This window comes from Platalea leucorodia (genome assembly GCF_965183815.1).
Source record: "Platalea leucorodia genome assembly, chromosome: 4".
NCBI lineage: Eukaryota > Metazoa > Chordata > Aves > Pelecaniformes > Threskiornithidae > Platalea > Platalea leucorodia.
The window spans coordinates 76,482,483-76,499,933 of NC_138826.1; the positions used below are offsets into that span (position 1 = coordinate 76,482,483).

At 36.3% G+C, this 17,451-nt stretch overlaps 1 protein-coding gene across 3 annotated transcripts in view; it reads left to right on the forward strand.

The window, feature by feature from the left end:
• The window catches only part of CDK17 (cyclin dependent kinase 17), a 95,161-nt gene that overhangs the window by 32,770 nt on the left and 44,940 nt on the right, over positions 1-17,451 (forward strand). For all 3 annotated transcript variants that reach the window (XM_082310971.1, XM_082310970.1, XM_082310969.1), the window contains one exon: positions 6,365-6,513. In XM_082310971.1, coding sequence (XP_082167097.1) covers positions 6,396-6,513 — 118 coding nt within the window. In that variant the 5' untranslated portion in view covers positions 6,365-6,395. The remainder of the gene's footprint in view (positions 1-6,364; positions 6,514-17,451) is intronic.

Here is a 17,451-nt window from a genome sequence, read left to right on the forward strand (position 1 = left end):
AAGAAGCTTTGCCAGTCAGCTCATTCGTTTTGTTGGCTTAAATGTCAGCCAATTTAACCAGACTCATACTGTGTTTTTTCACTTGGCTGTTGAGAGAACAGAACCTTTGATAATTAATGTGGAGCTATTCATCAGTACAATCTATGTAATTTAGGGAGATCTGTCAAATAGATCTATGAATCTATGATTCTGTCTATCAAATAGGATGTCTTTACTGATTTTGTTATTTGATATTGCTTATATCTATATGGGGGAGAATACACGTGTACATTTTAAGGAATGTAAACTTGCTGTGATTACCTAAATAAAACTTGAGTCCAAGAGAAAGAAGATAAGCATAGGATATGAAAAAAGGACTGCAAGATTCGAGCATCTGGGCAGATTTGGGTTTTTTCTTTCTTTTAAATTCTGTACCAGTGATATAGTTAAATATGCCTGTAGTAATGATCAATATATTTTTTAACTTAAAGGATTATTTTTTAAAAAAACTTCTTTTGATTTCTGTCCTTTGTTACTCTTTAAAGGCAAAAGGATTGGGGGGGGTGAAGATAAGGAAAAGTATTCACAATCTAAATTAAATTAGAACAGGCTAATTTCCATATATTTCCTCTGTTCGCAGAGGTTCTTCCAGTTGATAATTAGATCAGGAGCTGGATATAGGTGCTCTTATTCACTTTGGGAGGAGCCTCTTTGCCTATATTAACTAGGAAAACTAGCCTCAGAAAAGAAGTTAACCTTTGTGAATACCTTTCTGCCTCCAGTTTTCAGTAATTCATTGGCTGCAATTCTATAAATATGTAAAGGGGCTTCAACTCAAAAGTTTAATTCTGTACTGAATATTGTTTTATTCATGAGGAAAAGACTGTGAGGATCCTTTTGCCCTTTTTTCACTGGGAGGTCAAACTGGGCTGTAATACTTGACTTCATAATTATTTTTCTTTCATCAGTAACAAAGGCCTTGTTTGTCAGATGTCGCTGATATCTGTGCAGTGTCAGTTTTTGAGCTAATGCAGCATAAAAGATAATAACTTTTTAAGTAGTTCTGTTCCTGACAAGAGAGTCTAGTTGGCCAGAGTCGTGTTATTTCTAAAGACCAAGCGTGGAAAAATGCAGTAGAAAATTTTTTCACTGATGTGAACAAATGTGAGTTGAAACAAATACAAAGAACAGATGTAATGAGTAAGATGCCATATTTATAATCCATTCTTGTAGAGTAGAATTGTGATTGTAAGGAAGTGCATCTGTATTAGATGTGAATTTTACAAGTGCTCCAACTGGTGGTTTATGATCTTAGATAAATTATCAATTTATTTCTCATTAGCGTAATTAATAGTTTGCTCTGTAGTTGATGTGCAACATGCTTATGTGATCAATAGCTTTTTTTCTTTTTTATAAATTCAGGTAGATTGAGAACAGTTTAATAAATATAAGCACTGTGGAAAGCTGGTTTTCTTTTTAGATTAAGGGGACAATATCCTTGACAGGTGTTTCCTGTTTCTGTTTTTCATTAATATTGTTTGCAGCACTCTAAGCTTTTCAGACCTCTCTTTCTGACACAAGCTTGGACTATCACCTTCAGAAATACTTATTCGTAAGTTAGATGCATCTAAAATGATTAATGCAACCAAACAAATGATGCATGGTTTATTATGTGATGAAAATATTTAACAGACCTGTAACTGGTGTCATTAAAATGCTAGTGGAAGATTAAATGATTATCTGTTCAGATTTGAATGATACAGTGAAGAACACCATGGATTTTGAGAATCATTAACAACCGTAAGGCTGAGGAGGACCGTATAAGAGAGAATTTGATGATTCTTGCTCTTGTTTCTAGTTGTGTGGACTGTTTTCATTCTTCAGTCTTTCTTTCCATCTTAGATCATAAAAAAATTTAAGTCTCTTGACAGAATCTTCAGATCTCTTCAAAACTCTGCCACGCTATACCTTTTTGCAAATTTTTTAACCATCTTTACACAGTCTGACCCATTGCTGTGTAAATGTACCCATTTGGTTGTAGCGATTTTATGAAATCTGGCTGAGTGTCCCACGTGTGTTTGCACCTCCTCCTATCCTAGAAGTGCATATGGAGTGCTGTTACCTGCTTTCTTCCGTGTCTTATGCCTGTGGCTTTAGTTTGTTAACCCATCCTTAAGGGCCATGCTGTGTCCACGCTGTTGTTCATGTGCTGCTGTTACGTAGGGTTTCTGTTCCTGGCCTTTCCTCCCACTTCAGCTGTTGTCTTCAGATAATGAGTTTTTCAGAACAAGAACTGCCTTTAGATGTTTGGAAAACACCTACTGCCTTGTAAAGTAGCTTGTAAAAACAGTCAAATAGCAACTTCAGTGTGTATCTAAGTGGAAAAGTAATTTTAAAATGCTTAATCTCTATGTAGATGCATCTTAATGCAATATAACCTCTGGAAACAGAAGAGTCAGCACTTAGTCTGATCCAAAGCTTATTGAAGTTGAAGGACAGGTTCCCTTTGACTTCAGAGGGCTTTGAATCAACAAAATCTTAGTGAGCTTTTGGTATTTGTGACCCTCCTGAAATATACTGGCTAAAATTTAAGCTATTAAATAACTTAATTGCTTTTGAAAATTTTAGCTGAATTTGTTTAAACTTACAAGGATTAGCACACAGCATACGTTGATTGTGTATAAAGATCTTATGCATTCCTTTTTTCACTCTCGAGGTACCAAGAGTCTGAGAGCTTGAAGGAAGTGGTGGATTTTTTTGAGAATTTTAGCCATCAGCATTGTAAGGCCTCTGATTTTTGGTGAATAGATGAGTGCAGAATCTAGTTGAGTTATTACTTTGGAATCAAAATGCTTTAATGTCTGTCTGCTGTATAGCCAGGGTGTTGTGGACATCTGTGTTTACTAAATGAGAAATGCTCTACTACAGGCATTGTGGGAAGGATTGGTCTGATATAGAGAAAGGGAGCCAGAACCCAGTTGTTTAAATCTGATCTTACCTGGGTGTTTTAAAAACAGTGGAGTTTGTTTTCAGAACTGTATTATAGAGATCTCTTTTAAATGACATTGAGTGCAAAGCGGGAGTTTAAGACTATTGAAGCAAACTGAGTTAATGACAATGAATATTGGAAAATATTTTTTCTGCAGGTTTTAAGGAGAAAAATGTGTATGAAATGTAAATTTTAGCATAGTTTTCAAGGATTAGCTTGTGTTGCTTTTAAAGACAAAAATACCAACTTTTCAGGAATAGACTGGAGATCATTTGTAAGAAGCAACAGTTCATTCAATACATGGTCGCTTCCTTCATTTCATATCAGTATAAGGATTGAATAAGTATATCTCTGCCAGCTTTTCTGGGTTGTATCGGATTGCTTGTCCTCATTCTGTCTGCAGAAGACTAAAATTTGCATTAGTTGCATTCGAGTGTATGCATCTATCTGATATAACATCTAAAATATTTGATTTGGGTACGACTTATTTAGAGTAGATAAATTCACAGAATAGAATAGTCAAGCCCTGGGTTCTGTTCTAAAACTCAAAAATAAAAATAACAGTGTATTGTCAAAATTGTTAAGAACTTGGGGGAGTATCAGGAGTCTTACTGCATATAATTATAGCCACTAGATGTATGTTACTAATCAAGTAACTCCATTTTGGATTTAAATTAGATTTACTGTTAAATGGAGAAAAGAGGTATGCATCTGTTACGAATTGGTAAAAATGAGTATCAGGCACTTTTCCTTTGGTTTTGATAAACTGAATTAAAATTGGCTTTTCTGTGTATTTGCTGTCATTTTAGAGAACCAATGCTAGCTTTGGATTGTATAGATCATATTTTCAAAGCTCTCTTCACTGAGAGCTTGTCTCAAACTACCAAGATTTAGCAGGTTCTGCAACTTTGACCAGAAGTGAGAATAAAAAAGTCAAAAAGATAGGACATTTCTGAGTGCTAGATACTGGTCATTCCTTCTACCTCTTTTTTTTTAATATATGTATCCGTTACACATCTGAATTGGCAAGAATAATGATGCTTTAAGGGAAGAAAATTTGGTTTTGTATCAGTGAGTATATTCATATCTTGTCCTTTAAAAAAAAATGAATTACATTTCAATAGAAGGAAGCATTCATTCGCACATGGATTCCCACTCCTGATTCCTTTTTACTGTTAAATTCTTTCAAAGTCAAGCCCTGAACTTAATTCAGAATCTTAGTAAAAATGGTGCTTCAGTACTTCATGAAACCCTCCTTTAACAGGAGAAATTTTGTAACTACAATTAACAAAATATTTGCTTTTATATTAGCTTGAGATTTGGAATGTCTTTCAGATTTTCTAATCCATGTGTCTGTTAATTTATACGTAATACACTTCAGCAGTAGACCTTCTTTTTGATTAAAAAATTGTGTAGGCTTAAATATTTGCAAGATCAAAAGCCAGGAACAGCCTGTTTCCATATAAAGGCATCTGTTTTTTCAGTTACTGCCCAAGTGGAAAATTGGAAAGAAATTGTTGTGTTGTCAGGTAGCTTTAGGGCATTACATAGCTAAAAATTGCACATATCCTTTTTGAGAATAATACATGTAGGAAGATGCAGGTTTCAAAGAACACTGTAGGAGAATTGAGTAAAACCACATATAAAGGATGTGTCCTTTCGATTTTTTTTAAAAACTAGGTTTTTAAGAGAAACATAGGCCATCGTTTTGGAAAAGTTAAAATAAACGCAGAAATAAAGCTGTTTCAAGTAAGGTCTTTAAAGCAGGTCCTGAACAGGAAAAGTAAATGTTCCCCTTGGAATGTTCTCTGAATGCAGTTCCTTAACAATAAGAATATCCTGCTTTTGAGTGAGGGAGAGCAAAATTATTCATATTAAGGTGTGGCTGTATTCCACATAGAGCAACACATTGAAAGGGCAGTTTAGAAACTGCTGTCTTAACTGTATCTCTAGCAGTTATATTCTTATTTCCTACATGTCTGTACCCGGTGCCTGACTATTTCTGCTTATAGTAGCTGTGGTTGTCTAAGATGTTATCCTGTTTTGTAATCCACCTCTTTCCCCTTGGATGCAGCTGCTGCTTTGCCAGTGATTGTACTGTTCTTCTCAGACTTTGGGGCTCAAATCCTAAAGGTCTGCTTTTGTCCATCCTTATGTGTTACTTATTGTCCTGGGCAATCTAGTCTTGTGATGGTTTAGACACTTCCAACTTGTTCCACCGATTTGTTCTCCTTTTATTATGTAGCACGTAAACAATGAGTAAGCTACACAGTTGAAATGTGTATACTTAAAGGGACAATGGCAATATGAAAGTAATCATATTCACAATTTGTTATTAAATGTAGATCTTTAGCATACTACTTTTTGCATTTTTCTGTTTAAAGGAGGACATAGGGGAAAACTTGATTTTTTTTGTTTTGCTTTGTTTTTAATTTTTATGTGAATTATGCATTTTGGAGTGTGAAGAGGCTGATGCAGGAAAATAATATATGAGCAGCTCAGACTTAAAAGCATGCTGTGCTTGTGTTTAACACTGCCTGTGTGACGCTCGGGGGCTATGAGCAGATGAACAACTTACTGTGAAATAACATCCAGGGTGAACTGTCCATACGGAGTAACAAAGGACAGAATTGTGCTTCTTCTCTTGTAAGGGCAAACATACGGCACACTGCAAAGTTCACTTACCAGCTTAGACTTGAGGCAACATGTTTATTGGCCTGGGCCTCTGTTATTATTGCTTGTTTGCTTACAGCTTTCCGTGGAGAAAGTGCCTCCTGCTTTGTTCCCAGTTTAGTCTTATTCCCTGACTGTAGAGAAACGTCCATTCTAGCTGTCGTTATCAGGCCCTGGCTACCTATTTCCCTAGGTAGGATCGGGTTTGAGAATTGCTTTGTGTTTAAGGCATTTAGTGTTGTCCCCTTCCTCCTTTTGTGAAAAGGGCAAAATATAGAGAAGTTTAGTAACTTCTCATCCATAAACAAATGGGCTGAAAGAGGGAGAAGGGTCCAGCCCCCTCCTCCTCAGTGGGTTTTGTGAAGGGGGCTGTGGAGGAGGCAGGAGAGTGTGCACTCAATAAGTTTTCAGATGACCGTTTGGTTTATTATTGGATTTTAAAATTAGTGATCGAATTAGCTGTTTTGTTTTGTTTTAAAAACAAAGATCCTCATTTTCCCTAACAGAAGTAAAAATTTCAAAAATGTATGGGCACCTACCGCTCAAGACATTCTTCTTCAGTCCAGTAGAGTAATCTTGCTTTAAGGATATTGTTTTAAGGATAACCTGAATATTGACTAAATTTTCTGTAAGCCTTCCTGCAGTTTTGTATGAGGTAATTAAATTTCATTTTCTGATGAACTAATTTTTTCTCACTTTTTGCTTTTTAATCTTTTTTTTCAGGCTTCCTTAAGCCAGACTTAATATTGGTAGAATGAAAAAGTTTAAGAGGAGACTTTCCTTAACCTTGCGTGGAAGCCAGACTATTGATGAATCGCTGTCTGAGCTAGCAGAACAAATGACAATTGAAGAAAACAGCAGCAAAGATAATGGTAAGCATATCTTTCACTTTCCAGAAAATGTAAGAATTTTATCAGGCCCCACTCAAGTGAGTGTTGCGGGGTTTTATTTCAGTTTTCACAATTGCATGGACTTCCTCACTAACCTGTTCTTTTGATTTATCTTACATTTGACTACCCTAGTTCTTTTAACAGATGTATTGTTGCATACGGGTTTGATTTGCTTTGATATTGAACTGTTCTACAGCTATTTATCAAAAGCTACCTAAATTGATATTTTATTGTGGTGTGCAGCAAGGATCATAGGTGCTTTTTCAGTAAACAGACCCATTGTTGTATGGATTTAGTGGGTGTGTCATCAACTTCATATGGCTTCAAATTCAATTCTTTCTCAAAATCATTATTCAGTAATATGATTTGGTAATTGCTTAAGTATTATAAATAAAACTGTTTACCTTATCATTGGTGATGCAGTGCACTAGTCTGAGAATTCTGTCACCTCTTCATGTCTCTGAATAGTACTGCTCTTCAGCAGTATGAAGACCACTAGAAACATTCAGGATAACCAGCTTGTCTGTGTATTCTTACGCAAGTCTTTGGCTGATCCCGTAAACATACTGGCTGCTCTAAAGTCCACGTGAATGATGATACCGCTTTTGAATGCAATCTGCAGTAATAATGACTGGAAGAGATTTTGTTGCTTTGTTCTGTTTCCTGGGCTGCGGCATTTAAGTCATATTTCATTTTCTGTGCTGATTAGTGTTATTTCTTGCTCTGCTGACATCTAAGATTTTCTCAAGTATCAAGTGATCTGAAATTTAGTTTTTTCACCCACTTCACACCAATAAATGATCCTGAATTTTCCCATTGAAAACTGACAGGGCTGGGAAATTTGAGCAGAAGTAGAGGCAATGGAATTTGCCCTGTAGACTTTTAAAATCCTGTCCAAGATCTGTTGCATACCAAGCTTTTGAAAGCTGAACTTACCTTTGGCAAAACAAAGCTATTCATATTTTTCATTTTTACCCTTAATCCCTGGTATATTCATTGCTATTGTCCTGTCTTCATCATGGGCCATGCCCAGTAGTTTGGAAAATGATGTTTATAACAACTTTTTATGTGTCGATACAACAGGTCTACTCTGAAACAATAATAGTAGTATTTTTGCACTGATATCTACCAAGTTCTTTCTAAGACACTGTCCCACGTGGTTTTACTTGTATTAGCCTTTGTTACTGATGCATATTTTGTTCAGACCTGTATATACTTCTGACAGATTGATTTCATTACGCAAATAAGTGCTAAGAATATTACTTTCATGCTGGGAAATGAGAATGAAAAATTGTCACCAGCACCAGTGAATGTAGTGAACTGGGTTGCTGAATTGATTCAATTGAAAACGGGATGCAGGAAGAATAAAAATATTTTAAACTGGACCGCGTTCTGGGTGCCAGTTCAAGGGACAGAGGACACGATAACTTGTTTACAGAAGCATGAGCTTACTCCATCTTAAACCATATATGAATCTATTTGCAGTTTGTGATATTTATTTGAGAATTATCTCAAACAGCAGTACTTAGATGTCTTCTGCATGCTTTTTGGCAAACGTAACTTCTCAGTAGATATTTAAAGTGATAAAAATACAACTCAAGAAAATGTTTCTAATTACAAATTCATTATTTAGCTTTTAGTGCTCCTTTTATTTTGCTTTCCACATTATTTCATTGGCCAAAAGGAAGCTTATATGCTAATATTGTGTGATACAATACATGTTATACTTACAACTGCAAAATGTTGTTAACGCCTTAGTAGAGTATCTTTGGATACCCTGAAGTGTTGTTGATCCTCTTCAAAGAGGAAGAATAATAAATATAAACTGTACTGTTGCTATGCGTAATCTTTAACTCATTTTATGTCATTTAGAAAAGTTTTACTGACATTTGCTTCCTTTTTCTGATACTTCTAGAATGCAGAAACTAGTATCTGTCCTATCTTTGATCTTGCAGAGATGAACAGGATACTACTTTGTGGATTTTGGTTTTCCTTGGTTTTTCTGTTCCTTTCCAACCCTTTCTTAGAAAGTAGGGTTGGAAAAATGCTTGCTACGCCAGCTAGGCCTCCTTTTCTAAAGGAAGCTCTAACTTTCCCACAAATCAAGATGTTTTGGAAGGAATAGTTTTCAGACAGACTAGGAATCAGGGTTTGGGCAACAACAATTGCTGGAAAAAAGAGTAAGGAAACGAGTTCTCTCTTTTGGTGAAAGACAAGTTTGGTAGAGAACGTAGCCTGGAAAAAATCCTTCAGTGAGCATTATTTTAAAAAATGACTTACAGAGGAGTACTTAAATGCAAAAAGTTTGCCTTGGCATCTTATAAAATCAGAGCGCTAAGAAGCCTGTACTAACTGTAAATATCCAGCTGGGACACATGAGAGAATGTAGTCTCTTGAAGAATAGTTTATCAAGCGATAGCTGCATTGAGATCCTGAAAGTGCATCTTTTACTGTGATGGTGCTGATCTCGGAAGGCAGGAGTAACCATCTCCCTAGTTTTGCTTTTAAGAAGAATAAAAAGCTCCTTTACCCTGTGGAATAGAGAAACACAAATGTGCCCAGTTTGCAGGCTTTGGATCTGTTCTTAAAGGAACTTAAAAAGCACAGTCAGGTAAATCAAAGGCAAGCCAATATCTTGATCTACAGAGAATCAAAGTCAGGGGTACAAAGAGTCTTCAGAAAATGATTCTTCATATGTTGTTTATTTTCAACCACTATTACATCATGAACTTGAGAAATGAGAGTTGAAGGGCGTTGCAACTGTTCTTTTCATGCCAGAAGGCAAGGATAGACCCTGAACGCTGAAGGCCTTTACAGCAGAATTTTCTTCCATTGTTGTTGTCCAATTTTGTTTTATTTTTTTCTTCCTAGCGAATCACCCATCTTGTCTACTGTCATTCCATTCTGATGGCCATATTCACTGAAGGATGTAATTTTATACATGCTAGCTTTTTTCCTTCCTGGAAAACAGCTGTGTTACTGGGTCTTAGAGGTTGTAGAGGCTATGTCCGTAGAAAACCACAGGGCCTAGGAGCCACACTCATCTCTATCTGATTTTCACATACATGTCCTGTAAAGTCTTATTAATAAAGTTCCAGTTAAGCACTGCGATGCTAGATGTCGATCACATGCACATAGTACCAGGGACCTTTCCTCATGGTCACTGTTTTGCAATAACCCATCTTGTTCAGCCCCCTGGCAAATGTTTCGTCTCCTAGAACAATTGCCTCTGATTTCAAATAACTACTGCTCCAATCCAGAGACCCACTTTGTCGTTAGCTCCAGCTTTGAGTGGGTTGTTTGAAGAGTTACTTTTAAAGAACAGTACTCCTAATGCAGAACAAATTGTCCCATTTGCAGTTCACAGACATAAAAATAGATATGTAACTTTTACTTTCTTCGCAGTGCATTGATACCACTGAATCAGCTAACCTATTGTATGCAATCTCATTTCATACACAGCCTCCTTCATCGCGTGATGTCAGTACTATCTCAGTATGCAGCACTCATCCATCAGCAGCAAAATGAGATTAGCAGTGATCAACGGATATTGTTCAATGCAGTAGCACAGAGCTGTTGCACTGAATGTAGAATACCCAACAGTTTTGCTTTTGGTTTTGGGTTTTTTTGGAACACCATCAAATTATTTAGTGACCAGAAACCTATATTTAATTAAATCTGCCTTACAAATTATGTTCATCATAATTGGCTTCTGGGTGAGGAAGCATCACAAAATCAGACGCGTAAACCATACAAACAGAAGGACCAGTGAAATGCCTAATATACATCTGAAGCCTTATGAACTGTGAACTGTATAAAGTATACTTTGGGCTGTTCTTTTATCTAAGTACAGAAGCTTTTCATGGTCTCTGTTTCAACATATAAAACCAGTTAGTTGGTTTTGTTGTTTATTTTTCATTCTGTCTTGGATTCAAGCACACTAACAATGTGCCAGCTTGCTTATTTAATTCTAGGTTCTACCTTCATATATGTATTCAGATTAATATTAAAAATACTAAATGGTAATTTGTAGCAGCTGACAACTAAATTTGCTCCTGAAATTTTTCCTTGCCAGTGACATAGTAATGAAATTTGGCTAGAAGTAACATCCAAATCATGCATATTTAGAGCCCAATTAACTGTAAAATTTATGCAAATACTTTAAATACATATGAATATGCTCTCTAATGAAAGCGAAAAATGTGGCTGTATTGTCTAACATTATAAAATACATTATCACAAGCTCCAAGCATGCTTTTAAGAATAATTATAAGCTATGTTTAAAAATACATCCACAGCTCTTGCATTAATAAATAACTTGGAAAGCCATTCTATATTGCCAGTTTTTATTTTTATATATAAATATATACACACGTACATACTAAACCAAAACAAGTGAGGTTCTGATAGAAATGGCTTCATGAATTTCTAGAATAATCTTTATCTCCGTTTGGTCTGTTTTAGCTCAGTGATGTGATCATAGGGTCCAGTCTCACAAACACTTGCATAATTTTTCTGTAATTTTACAGGTGTGAGTAATAATGGAAGGATCAGCTACAGTAAAGTGCGTAAGTGTTTTTTAGGTTTAAGGCCTTAATGACTAGTTACCACTCTGATAAGAGGAATGAATGTTTATAAAAGTTGACACATTGCAATACTGTCTCAGAACATCCAAATGTCTTTGTCGTTGTAGTCATTTCGTATCATCTTCAGTACAGCTGAGAAACTCCCATTCCATCTGCTATGTGTGATTCCTTGAGTATGGAAGGAAAACAGTGTGTTGCAACATATTTTCAAGACAATGTTCTTGAATTGAAAATATGAGCACAGAAATACTTACTGGTAATAAATCAATACAATTTCTCTGTTGATACTGAAGGAAAGTATCAATATAAAAATACCAGGAGCTGGGGGGAAGAAATCCCCAGAAGTGATAGAGCTCATTCTAGAGCTGCAGATTACTGTAAATAACTGGCAGTTGTCACAGCTAAATACTGAACCTTGTGCTGTCCCTTACACCGTACTGATGATGTTTTTATTATAGTCTGTATGTACCCTTCTGTGCTGTGGCATACATCAATTTTTGTTATTACTGTTCAGTATGGTTTCTCCATCCCACATATGCTGCACAACATAGTGTTCTTTCTTCCCTTCTGTTTTAATTTGCTTCTTCCCACAAAACCTGGAGGCTCTATTCATGTGTAGAAGTGCTTATAAAGTGAAATGAGCATGAAAATTCAGTGCCTGAAAGCATGCCGCAGAGACTTGTAGTCCTGGGGGGGTGTGGGGGGGCGGGTGTCCACTCATAGTGTTTTCTTTCAGAAGCAGAACGCAGATTTGGCAGGAGAACATGGTGCTTGGATGCAGAAGTGGACTCTGTAAATACACCACATTACTGCTAGCGTAGGCTCACTGATGGATATGTGGAGATTTGTTCTCGAATGGCATTCAGGTGGACTAGTTAACTACAGAAGAGTAAAATAGATGTAACTAGTCAGCACCGTTATTTCTGAAAGTAGGGCAAAAAGGAGCCAGATCCTCTGTTTCCTGATTTGGTTGGCAGTGTGGGCTCGCAGATGTTTGCGTTGGGAGCTACAGGGTAGTTGTGTGGGGGGAGGCAAGGATGGAGACCAGGGATACTTGTATCTTGGCTACGATGCTGACTCACGTTGATTTAAATTGTACCTGAAAGTGTTCTGAAGGATTTGGTGTAGTGTGATGCCTTCTGGAATTACGCTTCTTAAAAGAACGATTATTAACTGGTGGTGTGTCTTGCATATGTGCTAGGAGGTATGGGACTACCATGCTTATGTTCCAATTCGTGTTCTGATGACCAAAAGTACTGTCTTGAGAATTATCTTTTAAACAGCATGAAATATGTCAATCTCAAGGGCAGATTTTTGGCTTTGAATATTTTTCATTTGATTGTGATCTTCTTTGTCTCAGTACCTAGACTGAAGACAAAAACTTACTGTATGTGAAGTAAACTTTGAAAGGCTTTTTGTAGTGTTTTTTAGATGTCTTGATCTCCTTTTTTGCCTTGTGTATGATCTCATTTTTGTAGTTTAAACAGACTCCTTGGAAAATTTTCTGCCCTTTCCATCCCAAATTAAAAAAAAAAGTTTACAAGACATTATAGTGCCATTTTAATCATTGTGGTACTTAATTTCTGGGAGAAACTGAGTTTCTTTAGGTTTCTGTCAGCACATTTCTTCAAATGTGCTACCAATATTTTTTGCCTTGTGTCTTCCAAGTGAAGAACATTTCCTCTGGACATGACTGCTGTACTCAGATGGATTAATTTTGAGCAATGGCAGGAATCCCTTGAGGTTCTGCTAAGTTTTTAATGTTGTAATAGTCAATAGTTTGAAGGTTTCGTCTTATTATTTAATGAATAAATATGGTTTTAAGTGGTTTTGAGTGGCTGCTCTATTTTTAGAGTGACTTAATGTTTTCCTGGGTATCACATCATGGAGTCCAAGAAGTACCCCATAAGATAGTGTATAAAAATACTGTATTTTTATACAGTGCTCCCCATGTAGCTCCCTGAGAGTACAGATATAGCAAACGTATAGCTGCTTTGGGTTATTTAAATATTTCTTCTATGGGAGCCATCACCTGCAATCAACTAATTTTACTGAGTGGGTCTGACAGCCTTACAGCAGTGTAATTAAATATTGTACAGTGCAGCATAGCAGCTCTAAGATGTCAGAAATTCACCTGCTTACATTCTAGGATTTCTGAAGAAATAAAGGGCTTCTTGACAACAGCTTCTTCAGGAAAGTAGTTTGTTCAAAATATTTTATAGTGCAAGTCCAAAAAAAAAAAAAAAATCAGTCTATTGCCAATAGACATGTAAAAATTGAGTAATCATTAATATAGCATACATTCAGATTAGTTAAATGAATGTGTAGTAGATGATGCCAAAGTATGATTAAGCTATATGACAGTAGCATTTGAGACAGTCGATATAAATAATTTTAAAAGGTTATCGTGATGTGTCACAAGCTTCATGAATGCAGGGCTGTTTAGAGAATGAGTATTTAGTTTCACATATGTAGAGTTTTGACACTTCCCCGTTATCTATCAAAATGGAAAAAAAAAAAAACAAAACCCAACCTTGAAGTTTTCTGGAGCAAGGGTGAGGTCAAGGTGGGTGGAAAAGAAGCTGTGTAGAGACCTGTCCTATAAAAACCAGTAGCTGATTCTCAGGGTGTTTAGTGAGATTTTGTTATAGTTGAGCCGGTCCAGTGTCAAGCTGCAGCTAAAAGTGGGGAGTGAGGTTCTGCCTCCACCCTTCTGTCAGCACCCGTGCTCTGCATGCCCTGTGATGATCTAGTTCAAAAACCTAAATCTAAATTGCACTTCTTTTTTGCTGGGGGAGGACCTTGAGCTACCTTTCTGATAGCAGCAGTGAATTGTGGCAGGCTTGCTGTCGCACAAAAGTTCATCCTTAGAATATGGAGCATGCCTGGGTTCAATCCCCATTATATACCCAAATCAGAGATCATAAATGCTAGGTCTCCGAAATCTGTCTTATTTTAATTAGAAAAAAAATCCTCTTGTGTGCTTTATTTGTATGAAATTAAAATAGGTATTTATGTATTTTTATGGTTTCCATGTCCAGAATGGATAGTGGTTACTGAATAATACATTTTCTTGCAGACTTACTCAGGTCTGTCAGAGATGCTTGATTTAAGGGAAAATGTTACCATGTATGACAGGTGATTTTTGATTCTTTATTAAGCCTAGCTGAAGCAAATATCATTCCAAAATTTAGGCAGTGAAATCTGAAAGCCAGCTTCATCTTTTTGTCACATAAGAGACATACTCATGGGACATAAAAAAAGGAAAAGAGGTAGTTGAATATGTGGTATTAGATATTCATAAAATATGTTTTAAAATGCATTTACATTCCTAATGAAAACACCTTCTTTCTTTAATCTACCAGCTGACTGACATGTGACAGTATGTCAGTTGCTGAGGCCTTGCATAGAAATGCCAGGCAATTCTGCAGTCTCTCTGGAACTCAGATTAAGTAAATCCAGTTAAGTAAATCCAACACAGGAAAAAAAGTGGTAGTGTGGCTCTTTGTTAAGATAGATGGACAAGGAAAAGAAAAACATTGGGGATTTATTGAAAAATTGCTTAACTTGGGAGTAATTTCAGGTCAGGGTCTGTCATTAATTTAAATTGCAGTTAAAAGAAAAAGAGGAGACATCTTTATAACGTCATAAAATAGTTGGGTTTAACTAACTCCTTGGACAAGCTTCCTGGTTTTATACACTATTGTTCTACTCGACTCTGTCAGTTCTCATAATTATCAAATAAAAAATCACTTCCACGTATGTTCAAGCATAAATTTCTGTCACTTCACAATTGAAAGATTTCAGTGTCTCATTTGAGTTATTTTCTGTTCTTGTATGTTTGTTAGCATTGGTGTTGGCATTATTTCAAACTTATCAAAGCAGTGGTACCTTACTGGGTACTGTATTTTCTTAAAATATGAGTGTATTCTAAAACAGATCAGCAAAATGGTCTAGCAACTCTTACAACATTAGTAAGCCAGGCTGGTTGTATTTTAAACAGTATTTTCTTTGAATGGTGCTGTTGTAGTTATTTTGCATTATGCCAATAATAATGGAAGTTTGAATGACAGGATGCAAGAAATACAAGAAAATGATCCAAATTAAATAAACCAGCAGTGCAGCATTTGCCAAACTTGAAAATCAAGTAATACAACAGTGCTGTCACCATGCATTGCCCAATTTTAAACCTTGCTGAAGATGCACATTTAGCAAGATAACATGGATGTGGCATTAACAAAAAAGTGCATGTGTGTGTTTGTGTGTATGTGTGTGTATATATATATAAAAATTAAAAAAAAAAAAAAAAAAGGCAGGACACAGTCATATTTCAAGAAGTGCTCAGAGGTATTGAAAAGAAAACCATGTGTTCATCCTGTATGCCAGTATAATATTTCCAAATAGTCTTATTCAGAATGTTTCCATTAACTTTTTTCACATTTAAAGACTAGATTTGCATAATAGCTTAGTAGGTTTCATAAGAAATTTAAGAATTGAGCTGACATTCCTTGAAAGATGAAGTGTTTTGTAGCCAAAATAAGAAGATAAAATAACAACAACTGACCAAATGCAATTAAAAAAGAACGACTGAGAAGTCTCTCTTTCAGCTCACTTTCCATATTTACAAATTTTGTCAGTTTGGAATTACAGATTATATTGCAGAGTGAGGAAAGAGAGCTAGAGATAAATAATTAATAAAGCCCTCGCTGAACTGGTTGTGCCAGCAGGAGCCAACACGAGCAAACTGCCGAGGTGCTGCAGAAGTCTTGCGCCGCAAGGATGGCTGGAGATCTGCCTGGCTGTTCTCCAGTCTCTGAGGATGACAATTAAGGGCAAGTCTAAGATTAGAGCCTAAAATATAACAACATTTCCCCAGAGTACTCTACCAGTTTCTAGTTCAGAGACTTCCTGAACTAGGCAAGTCTTTGTGCAGTTAGTAACCCTGAGCAGATTTCTTGTTCGGTCTCCCCTTGAGTCTTGTGAGCTTCTGAGAGTCGTAACATCCTGTGGTGAGGAGTTCCCACAGGCTGCATGATGTGAAGAACCACTTCCGTGCGCCATTTGCAACCTGCCACAGCTGGCTTTTTCAGTGACCCTCGCTCTTGTGCTGGAGGAGCTGGTGGATGCAGCTGATTCCTAGGCGCCCTCTTCAGCCCTCCTACAAGTCTGTGAGTTGCATCATACCTTCTGCAGTTTTAATCTGTTTGAGGGAGGAAGACCAGATCTGTACATGATAGTCAAAAATGCAGTAGATCCATACATTTGCATAGTGGCATAGTGATTTTCTGATGTTTTTCTGCTCCCCTCTTAACTTCTATCATTTATTTTGGCTGCGGCTGAATATTAAGCCAATACACCATGAAACTACCTACTGTGCTACCAGAAACACCTCCATCATGTCAGCTAAGCCTTTGAGTGGTTACTGAGTTATATTTACCAAGTACAGTGACACTAACATAAGGAATGTCAGTGAGCTTTATATAGGGAAGCATTTTTTTAAAGACAAACCAAACCTATAATCACAGAGATAAAATTATAAGAAGCAGTTTATAGATGTATATAGTAAAGGCATTTAACTTTTACAGTTTTGACTCATCTTATTCAAGACCAGGCAGTTGCACTAAATTCACCTTAAAAACTGCAGTATTACCCTTTAAATGTAGTGATTCAACATATTAATAATCCTGCAAAAAATAAATTGTTTACATGAACGAAATGAAATTCTAACTTTGGAAGAAGTACTGAGAAATCTTCAGACGGACGGAGTTAAATACTTTTTTCAAAAGCACTTTCTCTAAGTCTTCTATCTCATAAATGCACAAAAATAAAAATAAACAGTCTTGTAAATTCATTTCCAGCAAGAGTTTGCTTGATCATTTTCAATATTTGTTCCAGCTCTTTGCTGTTATCGTCACGGTCACAGGGAGGAGGCAGCACACAATGCAAAATTCATATGAACAGTTCTTTAAAAGTTTCTTGCATACAACAATGCAAACTTAACCTGTATAGACAAAAATACTTCTCCAGACCATAAGTCTGTGTGTTACCCCATTGTAAAAAGAGAGAACATCATATGATCCTTCCTTTTTGTAAATTAATGTGTACTATGATTTTAAAAAACACTTGTAATCAAGTACTATTAATACTTCTCTTAGTCACAAGTGTACTAGTAATCTGAGAGTTTTTGTAACCTTCATTTCATTGTCTGTCGGTAGTTATGACTGTCCTACTACATGACCTAAATTATTGTTGCTAAATTTTATAATGGGCTCCATAATTTAGAACAGTACTTACGACAGTGCAGGAAGGTAATAGTTGCCTATGATGGCAAAAG